The 26,110-nt window shown below is 41.9% G+C and overlaps 1 protein-coding gene across 5 annotated transcripts in view; it reads left to right on the forward strand.

Moving 5' to 3' along the window:
• ASTN2 (astrotactin 2) overlaps nt 1-26,110 on the forward strand; it is a 907,765-nt gene that overhangs the window by 392,704 nt on the left and 488,951 nt on the right. For all 5 annotated transcript variants that reach the window (XM_060300567.1, XM_060300563.1, XM_060300564.1 and 2 more), the window contains one exon: nt 24,126-24,293. In XM_060300567.1, the coding sequence (XP_060156550.1) occupies nt 24,126-24,293 (168 nt within the window). The remainder of the gene's footprint in view (nt 1-24,125; nt 24,294-26,110) is intronic.

The following is a 26,110-nucleotide window of genomic DNA, read 5'->3' on the forward strand; positions in this document are numbered from 1 at the left end:
TAGAACAAAAATTTTTACAATTTGTATGGAAACACAAAAGATCCCGAATAGCCAAAGCAATCTTGAGAAAGAAAAATGGAGCTAGAGGAATCAGGCTCCCTGACTTCAGACTATACTACAAAGCTACAGTAATCAAGACAGTATGGTACTGGCACAAAAACAGAAATACAGATCAATGGAACAGGATAGAAAGCCCAGAGATAAACCCACACACATATAGTCACCTTATCTTTGACAACGTAGGCAAAAATATACAATGGAGAAAAGGCAGCCTCTTCAATAAGTTGTGCTGGGAAAACTGGATAGATACATATAAAAGAACGAAACACTTCCTAACACCATACAAAAAATAAACTCAAAATGGATTAAAGACCTAAATGTAAGGAACTCTGTAGTTTTAGATCTATTTCCCGTTCAAGACATCAAAACAAAACAAAAACAAAAATAGGGCTTCCCTGGTGGCGCAGTGGTTGAGAGTCCGCCTGCTGATGCAGCGGACATGGGTTCGTGCCCCGGTCCGGGAAGATCCCACATGCTGCGGAGCAGCTGGGCCTGTGAGCCATGGCCGCTGAGCCTGTGCATCCGGAGCCTGTGCTGCACAACGGGAGAGGCCACAACAGTGAGAGGCCCATGTACTGGGGAAAAAAAAAAATCTCAAAAGCCAGTCTGAGACATTTACTATGTTATTTTGATGATGATCCGTATTGCAGTTTTATTTTGAAATCCAGAATTAGATCACATGATCTGACAGTGGGATGGCCTCTTTAACACAAACCTCAAACCCAGGAAACATAAGCTGAGTGGTTTCCAAAGCTACATCAGAAATAGAATGGGGGCTGGAGAAGAGAATTCTCACTGAGGTTGATCTCAAAGGAAGGATTCTTAGAGAAGGGAGAGGTTGAGTTGAACATTAAGGGTGGGTTGGGCTTGAACATTCATCAACCCCCTCAAAGAATTTGTTTGAGGAGAGGATGAGACTGGTTTGTGCAAAAGGAAATTGAGCTCAGCTTTTCGCCCTCCCTTATCAAGCTGCTGAGTCAGCCCTCAGCAGCTCCCAGTCTCACACCTTCCCCATCCTTACGCTCCCAGTAAGATCCATCTGTACAACAAGCACACACTTATGGCATATCGGGTATTTCAAATATAACGTGAGACAGCAAATTGGCCTTTGGAGCCCTCCAGTCACCTTTTGAATTTCCATCCTTCTGCCCTCCCAGGATCGAGCTCACTATTAGAATCCAGATTAACATAATATTGGTTAATTATAAAAATAACCAACTAAAAGTCATCAATGTGGCCCTGATGTGGCAGGCAGTGTACCAGGTGTTTTACCTACTATGTCTTAATCTTTCCAGAACCTATTCACTCGTGGAACAAATATTTATTTCATGTTCCTTATGTGTCCTGGAGCATTAGAGATGCTGTCTTGGAAAAAAACAACAACAACACACACACACACATTATAAAGACCCTGCCTTCATAATGCTTTCATTCTCAGCAGGAGACATACACCAAAGCAAATTAGCAAAATAATGGAATATGTCGAGGCGATGAAATAAGTGAGAGCTGCTGTGAAAATAATTAAAATGGTGTAAAATAATTAAAACAAAGAGGAGAGTTGGGATGTCATCTCAGATAGGGTGGTCAGAGAGACCTCTCTGAGGGAGGTTGCTTTTCAACTGAGATGTGAAGTGAAGAAGGAAGAAAGGGTACTTCAGGTAGAGGGAACAGCAAACCCAAAGCCAGTGACAGAGAAGCTGGGACAGGGTGGGCATGGCTGGGTGGATGGGGTGAGGTGGGGTTGCATAGGTGAGCAGGAACCGGGTCTTCTGTGGCATAGGCATTCTTTTGCCTTTCCATCTGATGCTCAGAAAAGTAGGGCTCTCATGAGCATTCCTTTGTTCAGAGGCACTTCCTGTCTGCCCCAACTTTGTATGTTTAAATTAAGCTGGGCCACCCCATTCCTGGCCTGTCACCATTCATGAAAAGTTTCAGCATCCCTGCTCTGGTCACTTCTCCCCCTGACGTATCGCTTCTTCCCTCATTTATGGCCCTCAGTTCAGTTCTGTGGCTGCCTACCTCCTGACATAGTTTTTGCTTCTTTTCCTCTGCCTGTCTCCACGCTGCCCTGAGAACCAGGGGCAGATTGACCTCTCTTTGGGACATGCCTCCCAGGTCCATCCCAGACACAGCCCCACTGCCCACTCTGACTCCATGCACAATGGCACCCACAAACCAGCTCCTCTGACCATCCTGACACCCAGTTCCCAGTTCCCAACTACTACTTGTCACATCATTATTTGAGGTTCATAATTTGAGAGGGATTAGAATTTGACTAAGCAACCTGAGTATTTGAAATTTCAAAGGATAAATGAATTGGTAAGATGGAATTTCAGGCAGTGAATGACGATTATTATTACTTTTTTTTTAAAGAATTTGCCCCCATCTCCCCCTCATTTAAGTCTGTTTTTCAAAACCCTTCTCCGTTGCCATAGAAGATGCTACTTGGGGAATCTCAGGGCACTTTCCCGTAATGGAAATGAGAAAGTGGAAAAGAAACACACCAGCAAATAATGTTCCTTTTTGCCCTGGGATACTGTTTGTGATTATTTCTCAGAAGTGATCTTTAATTGTTTCATCTAAAGAGTATGCCGTCTTCTTTCCTCTGACTCTCTTCCTAGAGGCTTGTGAATTAGATCTAGCTATTAGTAGCACTTACTAATTTCCTCTGAGTCTTGCTGGCTGAAGCGCTGGGCTTGAAACAACTTTTAATTTTGTTTTTAATTAAATTTCAGTTGTTTCAAATCACTCACTTTTAATGTCCTTTCTTTGCAGCCCTCAGAAGCAACAGGAGCTGTGTGTTCTTGTTGATACGCACACACCGTCTGATGTGCATGTATCCATGGCCTGGCTAATGACTGACTCCTGGCTGAGGTCCAGTGCAAGAGCAGGCAATTAAGAAAACAGAAATGAGTCACAGAATGAGCCTTTGTTTACCCTGTTACATTCAAAGCTTAAGCAGGAGGCTCTGTTATCGTGGGGTTTTTTTGCCAAACTGTATTTGAACAAGGCAACATTCCCTTGTATTTCACAAGAGGGTTATCAAATATATGTAAGTAAAAATAGTATAAGAATAGCTAACACTTATTAAGCATTTATTATGTGCTAGGTACTGCTTTAAGGACTTTATGTAGATGACCTCATTTACATTAAAAGTGAGTCATTTAAAACAACGGAAAATTAATTTACATATATTACCTTCCACATTCCTATGAGATTCTTATCCACAGTTTTATAGCTGAGGAACCAAGGCCCATTTAACTGGATCATTTTCTCTGGGTTAGTTCCTGGCTGGGCTGGAACATGAAAACTGGCCGCCTGACTCCATGGTCCTCCTCTTAAACACTGCACTGGACTCTCCGTCTATAAAAAAACAGGAAGGGCTTCATCATCTAAATGAACTTAAAAACAAAAAATAGAGAAAATGGACTACTTCTTTGCGAAAGTGAAATTATGTTCATCTCTATTTCGTCTGTTATGGCCTCCGGTAAAACCCGATCCTATCGTGTAAATTGTAAACTGCACTATGGGGTTGAGTTCAGATTCACAGAATCCTAGTTTGGGTATTTAACTGCTCTTTCAGATGCTTAGCACTGCAGAAAGGACAATTGAGTTTGAAAGCAAAAGCATAAATACACGCCAGATCTTACACATCCCCTAGTTTAGCTAACATCATTTGCTTTACTGCTGGTCCCAACCGAAAATATTTAGAACCCAATGATTTTCCATCTTAGAACTTCACGTACTTTATTTATTTTTGCAAGAAACATTATTTAACTGATATCACCACTTTGCCTTCTCCTCCCCAAATACACACACGCACACGCACACACACACACACACACGTGCGCGCACACACACACATGTGTGCGCACACACACACACACGTGCGCGCACACGCGTGCGCACACACACACACAGCCTGCTGGGTACTCACAGCAGCTCCTTTCTTTCTCCGCAGCACTCCTTATTTGTAGTCCTGTACCTGTTGGTGCATTTGCTTGTTTTATGCTCATTTCCTTGTACATTCACTACCGCCAAGTGCTGTAGTGCTGTGTCTTTTGTGTTCCCTGCTGAGTACCCAGTTCTTCCAACCAGGCCTGGCATATGTATGGCGCTCAATAAACATTTGTCAGCTATGTGAATAAATATGTTGAGACTTAAACTCAGTAACCAGACTGCTGAGAAGTAAAGTGACAGTTAGATGAAGCACAGGAACGAGGAAATGAGGAAACCGAGTCCCAAAGAAGGTAATAGGTTTGCCCAAGCTTACACAGCTGCTGAACAAGATCTGTCTGACTCCAGGAGCTCTCATATCTCTTGCTGTGAGGATCAAGTGAGATATTGCATGTAAAGGTGTTAGACAGTATCTTAAATGCTGAACAAACATTGCCTGTTACTAAGGCTCATTAGTGAGTCTCCGGTGAAATTTGAAGCACTGTTGGAGAATGTAGGGAGAAAACTGTGTGGTCGCCTTCTTTTGTTCCATTTGATAACATCTACGGTGGTGGTCTTCATAGAGCTGAAAGCACCGTTTGTCACTTCATCCATCCGAACATCCATCCATCCATCCAGAATGTTTACTGATTACCTGCTAAGTGCCAGACACCTTGCTAAGGAACCATAATTTGACGATGAGTTAGATATAGATTGTCCCTCCAAAGCTCAGTCTCTTCCAAGGTAGATAAGACATCAACTTGCCCAAACCCTGCCACGTGGGGGATACTCAGTAAGTTTGTGCTGAACTCAAATCCTTTAATAGTGGCAATCGTATAAGGAGAGAGCTTCATATGCAAGGCCATTGGGGCAGAAGAAGGACAGGCCACTTCCAGGTGAGAGAACCAGGGAGGACAAATTGCCTTTGACAGGGACTGGGGGGACGGGTATGGTTAGGAGGATGCTCCAGGTATGGGAACAACCTGAGCAAAGACAAAAGGACAGGTGGGCTAGAAAGGACGTGCGTGAGACGGGGAGCAGAACCATTTAGTCAGCTGCTGCCTTTTTTATCCAGTGCCTCTCCTAGTCCAAGGGAGAGACAACAATATTCCTTAGTTGCCAGGGACAAAAAAAATAAATAGCAAGCACATTTTGGTCACCAACTATGTGTTTGACTCAATACTATAAATATATGTATGTGTGTGTGTGTGTGTCTCTGTGTGTGTGTGTGTATTTTATTCTTTATTCCTCCCCAAACCTTCTGAAGTTGTTGGTATGCTAGCAGTAGTAGTAGTAGTAGTAGTAGTAATAGTAGAAGCAGCAACAGTACTCTTATTATTAAAGTAATACAGGAGTGATTGTAGTAAATATTAAATATGCCCTCATTCATAGTCCTAGTCTGTTGGGTTGGTGACTCTCTCGGTGTATATCCTTCCAGAATTTTTGCTACTCCTACACTGGCACAAATACATACATACACACATGCATGAACACACACACACACACACACCCCTCCTGAATTGCTGCTTGTTTGTTTGTTTCAAACCTGAGATAAAATCCTACATATTCTTAGGCAACTTGCTTTCCTAATCAACCATGGACATCTCAGTATGGTATGTGGAGTATGTGATAGGTATCATTGTCTCCATTTTATAGAAGAGGAGCTAGGACTTTCCTGGTGGCGCAGTGGTTAAGAATCCGCCTGCCAATGCAGGGGACACGGGTTCCATCCCTGGTCCAGGAAGATCCCACGTGCTGAGGTGCAACTAAGCCAGAGAGCCACAACTACTGAGCCCGCATGCCACAACTACTGAAGCCTGTGCGCCTAGAGCCCGTGCTCTGCAACAAAGAGAAGCCACCGCAGTGAGAAGCCCACGCACCACAATGAAGAGTAACCCCCGCTCGCTGCAACTAGAGAAAGCCCATGCACAGCAACGAAAACCCAATGCAGCCATACATAAACAAACAAACAAACAAATAAATAAAATAAGAGGAGCCCTCAGAGTCAGATAATGGGCATATAGTTCATCAGCTGGTGAGTGGCAGGGTTGAGGCACCAACCAGTTCTTTCTGATTTCAGAGCCTGGCTCCCGTAAGCTACACCCCCTGAGAACAGAATGAAAGAACTCATCCTTCACATGCCATGTACCAGAAATGTGGATCTCAGTCATCCTATATCCTGTTTGAGCCTCAAGACCTTCATTTGGTCCTCACATAAAAATCTTACCCTTTCTCTCCTCACCTTTCCCAGAATTCATAGTAGGCTCAGCTGGTGCAGGGCTGGTGGCTGTGGACGCTGCGGTGAGCCTAAACTGAGCCTCCTTTGTTATGTTGTCCAGGTACCAGTATTCTGTATTTAGGCAGCTGTTCTCATCTCCGCCAGATGGTGAAATCTGTTTCATCAACATGACTGTTGAAACGTCTGATTTTTGGAAGCCTTGCCTCATGTACTCCTTTGTAGCATCATAAAACAATTAAATTTAGGCTTAGCATTAATTTGAATTATTGTCCGGTTTCCAGAAAATATCTTCTGGAAATGTCAAGAGGAGGTATTACATGTCTTTGGAAATATTAAGTATTGAATTACAGTATTATGTCACTTTCCCCCTGCCATTTCTCTCTCGTTCACACACACACAGCATGGTCTGATTTATGTTGCAGGCACCACCGTGAGAAACTCAGTACGTAGGGAAATAACCAGAGATGAATATTGACAGAGGCCAAACACACACACACACACACACACACACACACACACACACACTCTAGTAGTGTGGATTGGTTTTCCTCAAAGTAAGAAGAATGGGAGGCAGCCTGGTGTTACAGACAGAGCTCTAGACTCAGAGACGGGTGGACTGAGCTCTGATTTGGAATCATCAGCTCCTTAGCCGTGCAGTTTAAAACATGTACCTTTGACATCCTTCAGCTTCAATTTCCTTGTCTGTAAAATGGAGGTAAAATTAACATTTGCCCTCCAGAGTTATTTCTAGGATCAATTAGATTAACAGCAGCAGCAGTAATAAAAACTTCCATTTGATAAGTAAGGTACACAGAGTCACATATGATATTCCTTCAAATGCTCCAAGGTAAATATTATTCATCCTCTTTTAGATGAGGAAGCTGAGGAAAGGAATATTAAGCAGATCCCAAGGTCATTCAAATAAAAAATGGTAAGGACACTTTCTGAATCCAGGTTTGCCAATTCCAAGGTCTGTGCTTTTCCCACTGAATTCAAAGGAGAAGAGAATAGACGGTACGAGATCTAGAGAGAAAGGAACACACACACATGTACATACATGCATGCATGCACACAATGACAGACACACAAAAGCAGGCAGGTGCCTGGACCTAATTTGGTCAGTTGGCATTGAACCCACGGTGTGGCAATGAAACAGATCCGGGAGGAATTGCTAATATGGTTATTCTTAGTGCTCACAGTTGTGAGCCGTCCTTGCCAAACAGGCCCTGACGTTTGTGCAGATTGCTTGGGAAAGGCAAAAAGAAGCGTGTTTCATAGAAAAGGGTGGACCAGAAGAAGGAGATGGGGCAAGGAACGTAGTTAAACTGCTGGATCTGGAAAATCACAGGGCGCGTTCATGCGTCTGTTAATTCAGCCAGCCAGTCACGTCCTAGCCACAAATTTTGTATTTTCATTACAAATTTATTGAACCTAATAGGTGCCAGCCATTTCTCCAGGGCCTCTACAGTGTTACCTCACTCCTGCGACATATTTCTTTTTAAATTTTTATTGGAGTATAATTGATGTACAATGTTGTGTTAGTTTCTGCTCAACACAATGAATCAGTTATAAATATATATATATATATATATCCACTCTTTTTAAGATTCTTCTCCCATATAGGTCATTACAGAATACTGAGTAGAGTTCCTGCAACATATCTTAAAATAGTATCCCTTGTTCCTGCCCTAGCCAGCTTGCCCCGGGAAATTGTGAAAATCAGAGATGCTGCTGAGATAAGCCATGAATCCACACAGGGGAAATGACCATTCTTGGGTAGACAGGGTAAAGGTTTTCTTCTTCTAAATAAAGCTTTTGTCTGACTGTTTCCCAGGCAGGGCCTCCATGTTGCAAAGCTCCAGGAGCAACATCTAAATAGGGTAGAGTTATTCACAGAATTATCTGTGTTTCTGTATGTACACATACGCAAGCATATATGCAGAGGCACACTCAATTGTCCAATTATATTGTATATATGAAATATACAATAATATATATACCATATATGGTATATATGGATAGACATATGATTATGCATAGCATGATGTTTTTTTTGCTATGTAAATTTTGTCCCCGGAATAGTACAACTCAGAGGCCCTAGCCAGGCGCAGTCCTGTTCTTAGGCAATTCACGTGTTTTTCATTTAATGGTCATAGAACCTCTGTGAAATAACTATTCCCTTTGTACAGATGTGGAAACTGAGGAGGGTTGCCAAGATTAAGTGATTTGTTCCAGGGTCACACAGTTACTCAGTGGCTGGGCTAGGATTTAATCCATGCTTGTTTGACTCCAAAATCCAGACCTCTAACTCCCATTCACGTTCATGTCTTATGTGAGCAACTGACAGAGAGGGAAGTTTTTCAGTATTAGTCAGACCTAAAGGATCTTTGCGTTTTGGGAGCAACTGTCCATGTTCATTTAAGAAGCACTGATCTTATTGGATCAAAAAGAAATCCAACATTAAGATTGTGTTTGATGCATAAATTCCCAATGAATTAATGAAGGATTTTTTTTAAAAAAGAAAGGAAGAAAAGATAAATTATTAAATTAAAAGTAAATAGCTGCTTTTAATCTTTAACCACAATTCTTTTTTAAAATTTTAAGTAACAAAGAAAAACGGGAAGCATTTTATGACTTTGTTCTTTTCCCCTGTTGCCTAGCTTGATACCAAATTGTTATATCTCTGGGGAGAAAAATAATTTTTTGAAATTTCAACACGTTAAACCTCTTTTGTTCAGACTCAAACACCCCTAACTCAACCTTGAAGCAAGAGCAAGGATACATAAAGGCTTGTGGAATTCTGTGGCAATCTGTTTTAGCTAGACTTTGATCACATTTTGAGGTGGGGAAGATAGAAAGCATAGAAACACAATTGCCTGGAGCAAATATGGGTCTGGCACTACGGGGAAACCTCTATTTGGGGAGAGGGAGCAAGGCTTTGAAACAGCTTTATTTGGAAATAATTCTCTTGCTCACCTAGAACACCAGTGGCCTGTCTATAGCCGTGCTTCCTTTTCTGGGACATCTAGTGATGGATTCTTCCACGTTTCTTCTATGACATGGACCTCACAAGGGTATTAGCATTTCATCTTCCCATCGAAGGATCTCTAGCCTCATGACAACTTACTTTCATGGAATCTATTCTTTGTTTATTTTTTATTTTATTGAAGTGTAGTTCATTTACAATGTTGTGTTACTTTCAAGTGTACAGCAAAGTGATTCAGATACATATATATATATATCAGAATATATGTATATATATATATATATATTCTTTTTCAGATTCTTTTCCATTAAAAGTTATTACAAGATACTGAGTATGGTTCCCTGTGCGATACAGTAGGCCCTTGTTTTTGCCTATTTTATGCGTAGTAGTGTGTATGTGTTAACCCTAAAATGCTAATTTATCTCTCTCCCCCCCCCACTATCCCCTTGGTGCCCATAAGTTTGTTTTCTATGTCTGTTGAGTCTGTTTCTGTTTTGTAAATAAGCTCATTTGAATCATTTTTTTTAAGATCCCACATATAAGTGATATCACATGATATTTCTCTGACTTACTTCACTTAATATGGTAATCTCTAGGTCCGTCCACGTTGCTGCAAATGGCATTATTTCATTCTTTTTTTATAGACGTTCCTTAAAAAACTAAAAATAGGGTTACCATATGACTCTGAAATCTCATTCCTGTGCATATATCCAGAGAAAACTCTAATTCAGAAAGACACATGCACCCCAATGTCCATAGCAGCACTATTTACAGTAGCCAAGACATGGAAGGAACTTAGATGTCCATGGACAGATGAATGGATAAAGAAGATGTGGTGTATATATACAGTATACTACTCAGAAATGGAATTTATTCGTCATCGTCAGTGTGAAATCCTAGAACAAACACTGAGCTAGAAGTCACAACACTCAGGTTCTGGTCCAAACTCAACACTTTCCAGCTCTGTTGCCTTGGGAAATTCAGTTCACCTCTTTGACCGTCACCTCCATCACGTTGCTAAGAGGCTGGGAGTAGTATAAAATCTAGGTTTTAGTTATGGACATTTCACTAATCCCAGTGGGATCTGGGGCACACCTCTCTCCTTCCTTAGCCCTCAGTTTCTTTATTTCTAAAAGAATAGGGTCTCCCTGGAGCATCCATTCTCAGTGAGGACAGCAATACTTCCAAAGGGATGAAACTGATTCTTGGGAAGTACAGGGAGGGGGGCACAAAAAATCTTACTCCTTTTATGTACAACAGAAGCACAGTACATAAACAGATATACAGTATATCTGTGGTATTAAAAGTTTATGGGTGGGGGAGTGATTAGGGGAAAAAAGGTCTAAAAAGGTTGTTTAGTGTGTGGTGATTAAAAGTTGAGAGGGACTTCCCTGGTGGTCCAGTGGTTAAGACTCCGCGCTCCCAATGCAGTGGGTACAGGTTCGGGTTTGATCCCTGGTCGAGGAACTAAGATCCCACAAGCCGCATGCCATGGCCATACACAGAAAAAAATAAAAATAAAAAAAATTGAGAAACTCTAGAGTAGAGGAACTGAGAGTTTTCTAACACTTTAGAATTAAACCTGTTAACTTAGCATCAGACAGTTCTGTTCTATTGTATGATTGTTCCAAGAAAATTCTGATCTTAACCAAGTTTCTGTCTTCCTTAGACCTTAAAAAACAGTATTTTCGGGCTTCCCTGGTGGCGCAGTGGTTGAGAGTCCATCTGCTGATGCAGGGGACATGGGTTCGTGCCCCAGTCTGGGAAGATCCCAGGTGCCACGGAGCGGCTGGGCCCGTGAGCCATGGCCGCTGAGCCTGCGCGTCCAGAGCCTGTGTTCCACAGCGGGAGAGGCCACAGCAGTGAGAGGCCTGTGTACAGCAAAAAAAAAAAAAAAAACCCAAAAAACAAAAAAAATCCCAGTATTTTCATTTACAATAAACAAAAGGAAAGAGGTAACCCTCTTTCAATTAGCCACTGAACTATCGTAGCGTTTTCTTAGTGTCTTTCTTCTCCTTGTCATATGCATCTCATTCACATACTGCAGCAAGATTACGTATTCATTGCAGCCAAGCTGCCATTCCCTCTGCCCATCCAGTGGTGTTGGGAGGACTTGGAACCAGGTCAGGCAGCAGACTGGGCACCTGTGGAATGAATGAAAATAGCTTAGTTCAGACGAGGGTTTTTATCCTGGACTCTACTAACCCCCAAGGTGGTCCATGGATAGAACTCTAGTTCAGTTACTGGTTTCCTTTGGAATACCATGCATTATGTTTTATACATTTCAAAACTTTATCCTGAGAAGTGATCCACAGGGACCAATGACACAAAATAAAGGTTAATAAATGGAGCAAACGCCAGGCTTAAGAGATAGTTGCTGTCCAGAAAGAGGTAATATATCAGTTTGCTAGGGCGGCCGTAACAAAGTACCGCAGACTCTGCGGCTTAAACGACAGACGTTTATTTCCTCACAGTTCTGGAGGCTGCAAGTCTGAGATCAAGGTGTTGGCAGGGTTTCTTCTGAGGACCCCTCTACTTGGCTTGTCGATGGCTGTCTTATGGCCATCTTCTCCTTGGTCTTCACACGGTCTTCCCTCTGCGTGTGCTTGTATCCTAATCGCTTCTTCATGGAAGGACACCAGCCCTATTGGACCCACCCTGATGACTTCATTTAACCGTAATTACCTCTTGAAAGATCCTTTCAACAAGTACAGTCATATTCTGAGGTACTGGACATTAGGATTTCAACAAATGCATTTTGGGGTGGATACAAGTCAGCCCATAACAGATAGAGAGAGTACAGAGAAATAGGTTGACGTTGATCCAAAGAAAAGAGAAAGAAATGGCAGAAGGGAAGAGAGCTGGAAGGAGAAAGTCAGGTTAAGGCATCGAGTGGCAGATTCCTCTCTCAGACGCCTGTAAGAGAATCACCCCTCAACCCTGCGACCCTAGAGAGCTGTTGCTCTCTCCCAGAGGCTGAGCACCTCCAGCTACCCACACTGGCTCTGCTTACTCTCCCAAGCCCTCAAACTGTTGTTTTTAACCTCACTTTTGCAGAGTTTGATCACTCCTTAAACAGTGTCTTGTCAATGGCTGGTGGTAGAATGTATTCATTCTACATTGTGTGGGGCTCTGTGGATTGGGGGGTTAGGGGAAGAGGTAGGAGTGGGTGCGTTCTTCAGGGGTCTATTGGGCTGAAGGTAGATGCGCTCCTTATTCCTGCTTCATCACACTTTGTGTTTCCTCCTGTGTCCCGGAAAGACGTTTCTCCCAGGTCCAAGTCAGATGGGATCCTCATGGGGAAACATGATGTAACAGAAAGAAGGAAGCCTGTAATGATTTTACACCCAAAGAAAGAGGGAACAGGAGAGAGAGAATACGTTGGGCTCAAAAAATTCCCTGACCTTCTATGTGAAGACCATCTTTCAGCCATACAGTCCTTCCCTCCTCTGCTCCCCATTCACCACTGTGACCAGAGCCTTCTTTTGAAATTTTCTATCCACGGTTTTCAGAGGTCTGTGTCATGATTTGAGGTGTAATGAAAGAGATTTGCGCGGCTGTCTGGCTCTCCAGGCGGTTTTGTCTGATGCTACCTCCTTCCGTGGTATTTTTAGTTCTCATCTGTAGCTCTCTGTGTCTTTGGGGGCTGATGTGCCTCTGGCTTTTCCGACTCCACTACGGAGTGTCCTGAGCTCCCCAGCTCACCCCGATCTATGCCACACAGTTAAAGAAACAGGCTTATAATCAATGTAATTGAAGATCAGAGTTAATGACTACCTCCGTGCCCAGGCGGTCCCCTGAGCAGCGCCGCACTTCAGATGCAAAATAAGGAAACGATTGGGCTGAACTGAAAATCCATTTGGCTAATTAGATGATGTATATTCCCACAGCCAGTGAGAGAAAAATATGTATATATTTTAAAATAAGGAAACATGACATTTTGAAGTTGAGACTTTGGCAAAGATTCATTTCGGAGTCATTGCACTCTGAGGAAGTTGACTTGAGCACAAAAGAAGACTCTCAGAGCACCCAGAAAAAGGGAATGCATTTGATCCAAAGTCAAGAAGATAAAACAGGGGTCCGCTGGAAAACTAGAGATATAGGAGACACGTGGAATAAGGCATTTTGATTCCTTTCCTGTGTAAATATTTATTCTCGAAGTACTGGTAGAGTTTACCCAGGGAGAACTGCTTGCTACTCTGGCTTATAACACTTTCTCTCTCCCTTCCCCCACCCTCATTCAACACACACATGCACACATACACAACACACACACACATCTTCTGAACCTCCACTATACTCTAAGCACTGTGGTGATAGCACAGTTACATAAGGCACGGTCTTTGCCTTCAAGAAATACACAGTCTAGATGGGAGAGTAAGAAAAAGGATTAAAAACACTCATGCTTTGCCTTAGATTTGCCACTTTGAACTTCCTTCCTTCCTTCCTTCCTGGACTACAAGTTTTCAGTGGATAGACACCATGTTTTGCTCATCCAGAGCATAGGAACAGGGCATGGCACATAGTAGGTGCTTTATTTGTTAAATGAACAAATGTATGAATGCATGGATGAATCTATAACAGGGCATATATAGCTGTTAGTTGAGTGGAATACCTTGTACGTATTAGAGAGATTAAGAGGCATATGAGCCAGGTCTGAAGCCGAGGCTTAAAGGGCAAATTCCACCTCAGCTTTTGCCTAGTTTGTTGTTCTTTTTTGCATTCTTCAAGGTCTAGCTTAAAGACGGACTCTAATGATTCCTCTCCGATCCACCTTTTTCCTTCCCCTTATATCCACTTAATGCCCATCCCTTTCAGGCAGTTCTTACAACACTCTAGGATGTATTATATCTACGTGTCATACGTTTGATCTCCCTCGTTATTCTACAAATTTCTTGATGGAGTCAGTCTGTTTTTCAATCTTTATGTCTATTTCTTACTCAGGGAGCAGTTTAATAACTGTTGGCTAAATGAACACATAGATTAAGCCTTGATTAGATTTTGCAGGTACTTCATTTCACTCTCTGATGTGGCAACTCCCTGCCACACACCTTTGCCACTTCACACTGAGTCCCTCTGGCATCTCTAGTCATCCACATCACAAGCCCATGGGGTGAACAAGAGCTCAGGAGCCACGAGAGCAAACTTCAAGTTTTACTGTGGAACTAGGGAGACACGGAAGGGCTAGGCTTGTGTTCTGGCTCCCACAGGCTGAAAAAAACTAACCTTTGGGATCAATGAGGAAGCATTTCTACTTCACAATTCCATCATAAAGTAAGCTGAACTTTTCTCTAGTCAAGCATGGAATTTTTTTTTATATATCTTTATTCGAGTATAATTGCTTTGCAATGGTGTGTTAGTTTCTGCTTTATAACAAAGTGAATCAGTTATACATATACATATGTTCCCATATCTCTTCCCTCTTGCCTCTCCCTCCCTCCCACCCTCCCTATCCCACCCCTCTAGGTGGTCACAAAGCACCGAGCTGATCTCCCTGTGCTATGCGACTGCTTCCCACTAGCTATCTATTTTACGTTTGGTAGTGTATATATGTCCATGCCACTCTCTCACTTTGTCACAGCTTACCCTTCCCCCTCCCCATATCCTCAAGTCCATTTTCTAGTAGCTCTGTGTCTTTATTCCCATCTTACCCCTAGGTTCTTCATGACCTTTTTCTTTTTTTTTTTCCTTAGATTCCATATATATGTGTTAGCTTACAGTATTTGTTTTTCTCGTTCTGACTTACTTCACTCTGTATGACAGTCTCTAGGTTCATCCACCTCACTACAAATAACTCAGTTTTGTTTCTTTTTATGGTTGAGTAATATTCCATTGTATATATGTACCACATCTTCTTTATCCATTCATCCAGTGATGGACACTTAGGTTGCTTCCATCACCTGGCTATTGTAAATAGAGCTACAATGAACATTTTGGTACATGACTCTTTTTGAATTATCGTTTTCTCAGGGTATATGCCCAGTAGTGGGATTGCTGGGTCGTATGGTAGTTTTATTTTTACTTTTTTAAGGAACCTCCATACTGTTTTCCATAGTGGCTGTATCAATTTACGTTCCCACCAGCAGTGCAAGAGTTCCCTTTTCTCCACACCCTCTCAAGCATTTATTGTTTCTAGATTTTTTGATGATGGCCATTCTGACTGGTGTGAGATGATATCTCATTGTAGTTTTGATTTGCATTTCTCTAATGATTAATGATGTTGAGCATTCTTTCATGTGTTTGTTGGCAATCTGTATATCTTTGGAGAAATGTCTATTTAGGTCTTCTGCCCAGTTTTGGATTGGGTTGTTTGTTGTTTTGTTACTGAGCTGCATGAGCTGCTTATAAATTTTGGAGATTAATCCTTTGTCAGTTGCTTCATTTGCAAATATTTTCTCCCATTCTGAGGGTTGTCTTTGGTCTTGTTTATGCTTTCCTTTGCTGTGCAAAAGCTTTGGAGTTTCATTAGGTCCCATTTGTTTATTTTTGGTTTTATTTCCATTTCTGTAAGAGGTGGGTCAAAAAGGATCTTGCTGTGATTTATGTCATAGAGTGTTCTGCCTATGTTTTCCTCTACGAGTTTGATAGTTTTTGGCCTTACATTTACATCTTTAATCCATTTTGAGCTTATTTTTGTGTATGGTGTTAGGGAGTGTTCTAATTTCATTCTTTCACATGTACCTGTCCAGTTTTCCCAGCACCACTTATTGAAGAGGCTGTCTTTTCTCCACTGTATATTCTTGCCTCCTTTATCAAAGATAAGGGGACCATACGTACATGGGTTTATCTCTGGGCTTTCTATCCTGTTCCATTGATCTATATTTCTGTTTTTGGGCCAGTATCATACTGTCTTGATTACTGTAGCTTTCTAGTATAGTATGAAGTCAGGGAGCCTGATTCCTCCAGCTCCGTTTTTCGTTCTCAAGATTGCGTTGGCTATTCAGGGTCTTTTGTGTTTCCGTACATATTGTGAAATTTTTTGTTCTAGTTCTGTGAAAAATGCCAGTGGTAGTTTGATAGGGATTGCATTGAATCTGTAGATTGCTTTGGGTAGTAGAGTCATTGTCACAATGTTGATTCTTCCAATTGAAGAACATGGTATATCTCTCCATCTCTTTGTATCATCTTTAATTTCTTTCATCAGTGTCTTATAATTTTCTGCATACAGGTCTTTTGTCTCCTTAGGTAGATTTATTCCTAGATATTTTATTCTTTTTGTTGCAGTGGTAAATGGGAGTGTTTTCTTAATTTCATTTTCAAATTTTTCATCATTAGTGTATAGGAATGCCAGAGATTTCTGTGCATTAATTCTGTATCCTGCTACTTTACCAAATTCATTGATTAGCTTTAGTAGTTTTCTGGTAGCATCTTTGGGATTCTCTATGTATAGTATTATGTCATCTGCAAACAGTGACAGCTTTACTTCTTTTCCAATTTGGATTCCTTTTATTTCTTTTTCTTCCTTGATTGCTGTGGCTAGAACTTCCAAAACTATGTTGAATAATAGTGGAAATAGTGGGCAACCTTGTCTTGTTCCTGATCTTAGTGGAAATGGTTTCAGTTTTTCGCCATTGAGGACGATGTTGGCTGTGGGTTTGTCATATATGGCCTTTATTATGTTGAGGAAAGTTCCCTCTATGCCTACTTTCTACAGGGTTTTTATCATAAATTGGTGTTGAATTTTGTCGAAAGCTTTCTCTGCATCTATTGAGATGATCATATGGTTTTTCTCCTTCAGTTTGTTAACATGCTGTATCACGTTGAATGATTTGCCTATATTGAAGAATCCTGGCATTCCTGGGATAAACCCCACTTGATCATGGTGTATGATCCTTTTAATGTGCTGTTGGATTCTGTTTGCTAGTATTTTGTTGAGGATTTTTGCATCTATGTTCATCAGTGATATTGGCCTGTAGTTTTCTTTCTTTGTGACATCTTTGTCTGGTTTTGGTATCAGGGTGATGGTGGCCTCGTAGAATGAGTTTGGGAGTGTTCCTCCCTCTGCTATATTATGGAAGAGTTTGAGAAGGATAGGTGTTAGCTCTTCTCTAAATGTTTGATAGAATTCGCCTGTGAAGCCATCTGGTCCTGGGCTTTTGTTTGTTGGAAGATTTTTAATCACAGTTTCAATTTCAGTGCTTGTGATTGGTCTGTTCATATTTTCTATTTCTTCCTGGTTCAGTCTTGGCAGGTTGTGCATTTCTAAGAATTTGTCCATTTCTTCCAGGTTGTCCATTTTATTGGCATAGAGTTGCTTGTAGTAATCTCTCATGACCTTTTGTATTTCTGCAGTGTTAGTTGTTACTTCTCCTTTTTCATTTCTAATTCTATTGATTTGAGTCTTCTCCCTTTTTTTCTTGACGAGTCTGGCTAATGGTTTATCAATTTTGTTTATCTTCTCAAAGAACCAGCTTTTAGTTTTATTGATCTTTGCTATTTTTTCCTTCATTTCTTTTTTATTTCTAATCTTATCTTTATGATTTCTTTCCTTCTCTGACTTTGGGGGTTTTTTGTTCTTCTTTCTCTAATTGCGTTAGGTGCAAGGTTAGGTTGTTTATTTGAGATATTTCCAGTTTCTTAAGGTAGGATTGTATTGCTATAGAGTTCCCTCTTAGAACTGCTTTTGCTGCGTCCCATAGGTTTTGGATCGTGTCTCCATTGTCATTTGTTTCTAGGCATTTTTTTTAATTTCCTCTTTGATTTCCTCAGTGATCACTTCGTTATTAAGTTGTGTATTGTTTAGCCTCCTTGTGTTTGTATTTTTTACAGATTTTTTCCTGTAATTGATATCTAGTCTCATAGTGTTGTGGTCAGAAAAGATACTTGATACAATTTCAATTTTTTTATATTTACCAAGGCTTGATTTGTGACCCAAGATAAGATCTATCCTGGAGAATGGTCCATGAGCACTTGAGAAAAATGTGTATTCTGTTGTTTTTGGATGGAATGTCCTATAAATATCAACTAAGTCCCTCTTGTTTAATGTATCATTTAAAGCTTGTGTTTCCTTATTTATTTTCATTTTGGATGATCCGTCCATTGGTGAAAGTGGGGTGTTAAAGTCCCCTACTATGAATGTGTTACTGTCGATTTCCCCTTGTATGGCTGTTAGTATTTGTCTTATGTATTGAGGTGCTCCTGTGTTGGGTGCATAAATATTTACAATTGTTATATCTTCTTCTTGGATCGATCCCTTGATCATTATGTAGTGTCCTTCTTTTTCTCTTGTAATAGTCTTTATTTTAAAGTCTGTTTTCTCAGATATGAGAATTGCTACTCCAGCTTTCTTTTGATTTCAATTTGCATGGAATATGTTTTTCCATCCCCTCACTTTCAGTCTGTATGTGTCCCCGGGTCTGAAGTGGGTCTCTTGTAGACAGCATGTATATAGGTCTTATTTTTGTATCCATTCAGCCAGTCTGTGTCTTTTGGTGGGAGCATTTAATCCATTTACATTTAAGGTAATTATTGATATGTATGTTCCTATTCCCATTTTCTTAATTGTTTTGTTTTTGTTATCGTAGGTCTTTTCCTTCTCTTGTGTTTCTTGCCTAGAGAAGTTCCTTTAGCGTTTGTTGTAAAACTGGTTTTGTGGTGCTGAACTCTTTCAGCTTTGGCTTGTCTCTAAAGGTTTTAATTTCTCCATCAAATCTGAATGAGATCTTTGCTGGGTAATCTTGGTCATAGGTTTTTGTCCTTCATCACTTTAAATATGTCCTGCCACTCCCTTCTGGCTTGCAGAGTTTCTGCTGAACGATCAGCTGTTAACCTTATGGGGATTCCCTTGTGTGTTATTTGTTGTTTTTCCCTTGCTGCTTTTAATATTTGTTCTTTGTATTTAATTTTTGATAGTTTGATTAATATGTGTCTTGGTGCGTTTCTCCTTGGATTTATCCTGTATGGGACTCTCTGTGCTTCCTGGACTTGATTAACTATTTCCTTTCCCATATTAGGGAAGTTTTCAACTATAATCTCTTCAAATATTTTCTCAGTCCCTTTCTTTTTCTTTTCTTCTTCTGGGACCCCTATAATTCTAATGTTGGTGTGTTTAATGTTGTCCCAGAGGTCTCTGAGACTGTCCTCAGTTCTTTTCATTCTTTTTTCTTTATTCTGCTCTGCAGTAGTTATTTCCACTATATTATCTTCCAGGTCACTTCTCTGTTCTTCTGCCTCAGTTATTCTGCTATTGATCCCATCTAGAGTATTTTTAAATTCATTTATTGTGTTGTTCATTTTTGCTTGCTTCCTCTTTAGTTCTTCTAGGTCCTTGTTAAATGTTTCTTGCATTTTCTTTATTCTATTTCCAAGGTTTTGGATCATCTTTACTATCATTATTCTGAATTCTTTTTCAGGTAGACTGCCTATTTCCTCTTCATTTGTTAGGTCTGGTGGGTTTTTATCTTGTTCCTTCATCTGCTGTCTGTTTTTCTGTCTTCTCATTTTGCTTATCTTACTGTGTTTGGGGTCTCTTTTTGCAGGCTGCAGGCTCGTAGTTCCCATTGTTTTCGGTGTCTGTCCCCAGTGGCTAAGGTTGGTTCTGTAGGTTGTGTAGACTTCCTGGTGGAGGGGACTAGTGCCTGTGTTCAGGTGGATGAGGCTGGATCTTGTCTTTCTGGTGGGCAGGATGACATCCAGTGGTGTGTTTTGGGGTGTCTGTGGCCTTACTATGATTTTAGGCAGCCTCTCTGCTAATGGGTGGGGTTGTGTTCCTGTCTTGCTAGTTGTCTGGCATAGGGTGTCCAGCACTGTAGCTTGCTGTTTGAGTGAAGCTGGGTGCTGGTGTTGAGATGGAGATCTCTGGGAGATTTTTGCCGTTTGATATTACGTGGAGCTGGGAGGTCTCTTGTGGACCAGTGTCCTGAAGTTGACTCTCCCACCTCAGAGGCACAGCACTGACTGACTCCTGGCTGCAGCACCAAGAGCCTTTCATCCACACGGCCTGTCTGTTGTGAAGCAGTTGTACCTTTTGACAATGCAAAAGACTTATTTAAGAGTTCCTGCCCTTTGGCACTTATAATAACATCACCTCTGGGAGTTGATTTCTAGTGTACGGACCCTGTTGGCTCCCAAACATCGATTTGTTGCTCCAACTTTCAAGCTCTGGGGAAGCTGGTGCCACTTAGGGGAATTTTGAAGGGAAAGATCCTCAGGACAAGCTGTCCCGGCAGCTGCTAGGGCCTTACCCCCAAATTCCCCAACCAGGGCCGGCTGGCCACAAGTAGCAAGGCTCCTGGCTGGCTGCGCCAACATTTGTTAAGAGTCCAAGCTCGTGCTGCTCACCGCACTACAGGACAGTAAATCAAGAAATGAGTTGCTGGGGCGAGGAATAGTGACTTTGTTCAGAAGTCCAACGGACCAAGAAGATGGTGGCCTCACGTCCCACAGAACCATCTTGCCTGGGTTAAAATCAGGCTCCTTTTATCAAGCATGGAATTTTGATTTCATTATTTCATTAAGCAGATAGTCACCAAGCTCCTAATATGTGCAAAGCCTTTTTACTGAGAGCTGGATTGCAACGGAGTAATGAACGAATCCTTCCCTGCAGGAGATCACAACGTATTAGAGAAAGCAAAAGCCCTTCAACACTATAGGAACACACTGAAGGGGGATGCACAGACTCCCAGAGGAGGAGGAGAAAGACCAAGGAAGTCACCTCTGCCTGATACCCAACCAAAGCTCCAATTCTCAAGACAGTCTGGAATAATGGGCAGGTCCCAGCTTTGAATGCTGAGAAACCTGGGTTCAGTTTCCCCTTTGGCCACTTCATAGTTGTGCAAGTTTGGCTGAGTCAACATCTCTCTGAACTTCACGTTGTCCTTCTGTAAAAGCAGGGACATACCCATGCTGCAAGGCTCTTGTAAGGATTAAGTGAGCATTCATCCCAGGATCTGGACCAGAGAGTGTGTTCAAAGGATGGTAACTTCCTTGTGTCATTAAACCAACAGTATACCTAGGCGTAGTATCTTTTTAAGGAAGCTGAGGATAACCTGCTCTCGAGTGAGTCACTTCCAATGAGAATCATATTTCTCATGTTTGAAAAGATCTGTTAACCAGTATTGCATTCAGAGCTTCCAAGCTCATAAGAAATCCAAGTAGTAATGAAAATAGCTCCAGCAAGTTGAGATTCCCCCATGTGCCAGGGACTTCACGTACTATAGTGGATGTTGTAATGCTGCTTCCAAATCTCTCATTAGAACAGGGGCACTCATTCCCCCAGCCACCTGGAATGTTGACGGTTGACCACTCTCTCTCAGTCTTCCTTGGAGAAATGCCCTCCATTAAAAGGGACCACTTCATCCAAGTTTATGTCCCTTCCCCAGGGATGTCTTACGGCCTATGACTGGCTCTGTGGGGATACGAAGACCTGACACCCTTATCTTGATTTGGAACAACTCAGAAGGACCATCTTAGTTCCAGGGCTTCCCGTGGGATCAGCTGAGGGCTTTGCTACAACGGCATGGCGATCTACCTTCTCCCTCTGCCCAACCCCTCTTTGCTCATGCCCTCACAAGAGAACACCCCCAAAAACCTCCTGCATGTCAGTCTCTGCCATTAAGAGTGATTTCTGGTGAACCTGACCTAAGACAAATGCATTGTCTCATTAAATCCTTATCTTTTTTTAACCCTGTGAAGGGGAAATCAGTATTCACAGCTTTCACAGGATATAACTGAGGATTTGTTTTCTTGTCCAAGTTTACAGAGCTGGTGGGTAGCGGAGTGAAGATCTGAATACGTATCTTGCTGACTCTATTCTCTTTATCCCTGTGCTGTGCCGCTTTCCTCAAGTAGTGGGATTAGCCAAACTCAGCCCTGGGACATAATTCAATATCCATCCCTCAGTCTTTAGTGAGAATAAATACAAGAATTATCCACTTAAACAGCATGACTGTGCTTTTTAAAAGAAAAATCTGTAGTTGATACTGACGTTCAGTGCCTTGCACAAGGACCCATGTGACATGTTTCTACTCGGGCTTAGTTCCAGAGGGGAAAATATGGCTTTGGAGATCGATTTGCATATCTCCCCTTGCCAGAAATTTAAAATATGGAATCCAACAGACTTCTTCTTTTTTTGCTTTAGCTGCCAAGGATTTTAAGGCCAACTTCAAATGTGGTCATTTCCTTTTCTCCCAGCCAGATGCTATCTACTCCCAATGCTTTGCACATAGAGTCCTCTTTCATCCTCACCAAAACCATATCGTCCACTGTGCTTTTATTTAGGAACTCATTCTATACAATGATATAAATCATAACATGTGTATGACTTAGAGAAGATAACATTGCCTGCCATGCCCATATCCTTTCCAGGGAATCTTAGATCCTCAGGGCAGCCAGGTAGGGTTTGATGTGGCCCTGCCTCTCTGACCATTGCCCATTGGACCACAGCTGGGTACCAGAGGCAAGACGAACCCGACCATTGGTTAGCCAGCAGGGTCTGATAGGACCTGACAAAGAGGTTGCTGCCAAACCCACAGGATGTCTATTAATTGAGTCCCTCTTTGGAAAATTTAAATTGCCTACACGGAAAGATTTTGTTGCTTGGTAGTGAGGTAGAGAGAAGCAGATGTAGGGAGAGAAGCCAAGTCATGCTAATTTTGAAACAATTTAAGATCTCCTTCTGCTGAGGTCTCTAGATCTGCCATAAATCTAGAACCACTCTCCAAGTCCAGCTTTGAGGAACCTGGTCCTATTTGAACTCTTTTTTCCTCCCATTTCCCTCTGTGAAATTCTACCTTCACTATATTGCGACATATATACACTCAGCATTTACACCCAATATGCAGCCACCCTGAATGGGCTTCTGCTCCTTGACCCCAAAGAATATATGTAATATATGTATGTGTATATGTGTATGTAAACCACATATGGCTGTGTAAGTGTGTATGTGCGTGTGTGGAGGGGGGGGTCTCTGTTTGGCCTACACAAGCTTTCAAGAACCAATTTAAACCATCATTTCCAAATCGGTTGATTACAATAAAAATGTAAATTTTCAGCCTCTCCTGATGAAAACCTGAAGTCCTTGCACCGCTTACCTTTAGACCCATTTGACAAGAGCTGGCTAGAGCTGAGTTGCACCTGCTTCATTTTCATAGAGCCTTTAGTACCCAGTTCACCCCAAACTCCATCTTTCCTTATTATATCCCAACATTAAGGCATCTTCCATTGCATACGTGCTGCTTTTCTTTGAAAGGTGCTACAGATTTCTTTGAATCCATCTCTCTCTCTCTCTTTCTTTCTCTCTCTCTCATACAATAAAACAAAACAAAACAAAACGCAACCAAGGCCAGGGGGCCAGCATGCTATTTCCCTTATACTCAGCCAGTGCTTCCGAGGGATATAATCTGCCTCCCCCCTGTGGGGTATTAGTGAGTGACCCCTGTTCCAAGGGGGATGCCTGGGTGACAGAAACAAAAGCTCTTTTTATATTTTAAATTTGAATGTTTCATCATTCTTTACTAGGACAAGTGAGGCACTGGCTAAGCACTTTATCTACATTGATTTATTTCATTTTCGCAACAGTGAGGTGGGTTCCGTTACTATTCCTATTTACAGGTGATGTAGCCAAGGCCCAGAGGCATTGAGTGACTTGTCCAAAGTCCATGGCCGGTAAAGGTGGATCCAGGATTTGAACCCAAGTCTCTGTCAGTCCTAAGGGCCTGACCCTTAGGCACTAGGCTGAACTGCCTCTCACGTCTGACTTGTCTGTCTCCACTGGCAGCTGACACCATGACTGGCACATTGTAAATGCTCTGTGAATGTGTGTAGCTAAGCGAGAACAGAGGACCTGGGGTCACGGGGCGGATGGCTTGTGTGCACCTGTCTCTGTTCCTGCCCTGCAGCATCAGTGGCAAGACACCTGTACCCTAAACTCGTGGAGAAAGTAGCTCTCTCTCTGTTTCCCCACAGGGAGCAGCTTTGTGGTGAGTGAAGGGAGCTACCTGGACATCTCCGACTGGTTAAACCCGGCCAAGCTGTCCCTGTATTACCAGATCAACGCCACCTCCCCATGGGTGAGGGACCTCTGCGGACAGAGGACCACAGATGCCTGTGAGCAGCTCTGCGACCCAGAAACCGGTGAGCCATGAGCAGGGATGGGGATAGAGGGAGGGAGGGTGTCGACTGGAAGATGGTCTGCACTCCTTCTGCCTGAAGAATCATGGCTTCTGAGTGATTGACAAGGGGCCTTATGTAAAGGTCCATCCATCCCACTGGGGGTTAAACTATGTGCTGCCATTGCCGGACAACAAAGCAAATACTTATAAAACCACAGCATCTCAGAAAGGACCACAGAGAACATCTAGTCCAATTTCAGCAAAGCAGAGTGTCTGAATGTCACCAGACATCCCTGAGCTTAGATCCTATCTATCAATACCTTTCACTAGCTGGGTATTCTTTATCATTTTTTTTTCATTTTTATTGAAATATAATTGACATATAACATTGTATAAGTTTAAGGTGTATAATGTGATGATTTAATACACATATAAATGATTACAGCAATAAGGTTCATTAACACTTCCATCACCTTACTTTTTTTGTGTATGTGGTGATAGCATTTAAGATCTACTCTCTTAGGAGTTTTCCACATGTAATACCATATGGTTAACTGTTCACCATTCTGTACATTAGATCCCCAGAACTTTTTCACCTTAAACGGGGAGATGTTGGCTGTAGGGTACAAACTAGCTGGGCATCCCTTAGCAAGATACTTTCTCTCTCTGAGTACTAGAGAAGGAAAGTAGCATCTAACTCACAAGCCTGTTGTTAGGATTAAATGAGATAATGTATGGAAATCTCCTAGTGTACTTATTTATTCATTCATTTGGTAGATATTTATTGAGTAGCCGGCACTTTTCTAGGCATTGGTGACCTAGCAGTGAACGAAAAAGGCAAAATCTCTGTCCTAATTAAGTTCATATTCTACAGAGACATTATATTTGCACTGCCTGAGAAGATAGCCACTAGCCACCTGTGGCTGTTTAAATTTAAGTTAATTAAAATTAAATAAAAGTAAACATTTCCTCAGCCACGTTAGCCACATTTCAAGTGCTCCATAGCTAATGTGTCCAGTGGTTACCTCTTGGAGGACTCGGGACATTACCATCATTGCAGAAAGTTCTGTGGGACAGTGCTGCAATAGACAAACAGGTAAATGTGGATATACTGTGTCAGGGGATGATAAATGCTGGGGGGAGAGCACGAAGTATAAGGGATGCTGAGCTGGGAGTAGGGGTGGAGTTGTTATTACAGAAAGAGTGGTCAGGGAACGCTTCTCCAAGGTGGTAACATTTGAGCCGGCACTTTAAGACGGAGACGGTGGAAGCCATGCTAACATCTGCGGGGAAAGCATTCTAGGCAGAGGGAATAGCAAGGGACAGCCTCTGCAGCAGGAGCACAGGAAGATCCCATTGATTCAGCACTAGCAGGAAGACCAGTATGGTTGGAGGGGAGAGAGAGAGAAGTTAGGATGCAAACTTGAAAAGAAGCTTGGGAAGGGGGTGGTGATGGGGGGAGGTTGGAAGGCCTTATATAGGAAAAGGACTTTGGATGTTACTCTGAGTGAGATGAGAAGTCATTGGAGGATTCTGAGCAAAGGAGCAACATGATCTGACCTACATTTTAACAGGACCACTCTGACTGCTGTGTGACAAATCAACTTAGAGGGCGTTCAAGGGCACTGTTTTTCCAATGTAGACAGGAGTTGGTAGTGGCTGGGAACACAGGGATTAGGGGAGAAGATGGTGATAAATGATCAAATTCTGGATATATTTAGAGTGTAGACTTGACAGAACTTGTTATTGGATATGGAAGATGAGAAATAAAGAGGAGTCAAAGATGATTCCAAATCGTTCAGTCTGAACAGTGACATGACAGACTTATCATCTGTTGAG

Source organism: Globicephala melas, chromosome 6 (genome assembly GCF_963455315.2).
Source record: "Globicephala melas chromosome 6, mGloMel1.2, whole genome shotgun sequence".
In the NCBI taxonomy this organism is placed as follows: Eukaryota; Metazoa; Chordata; class Mammalia; order Artiodactyla; family Delphinidae; genus Globicephala; species Globicephala melas.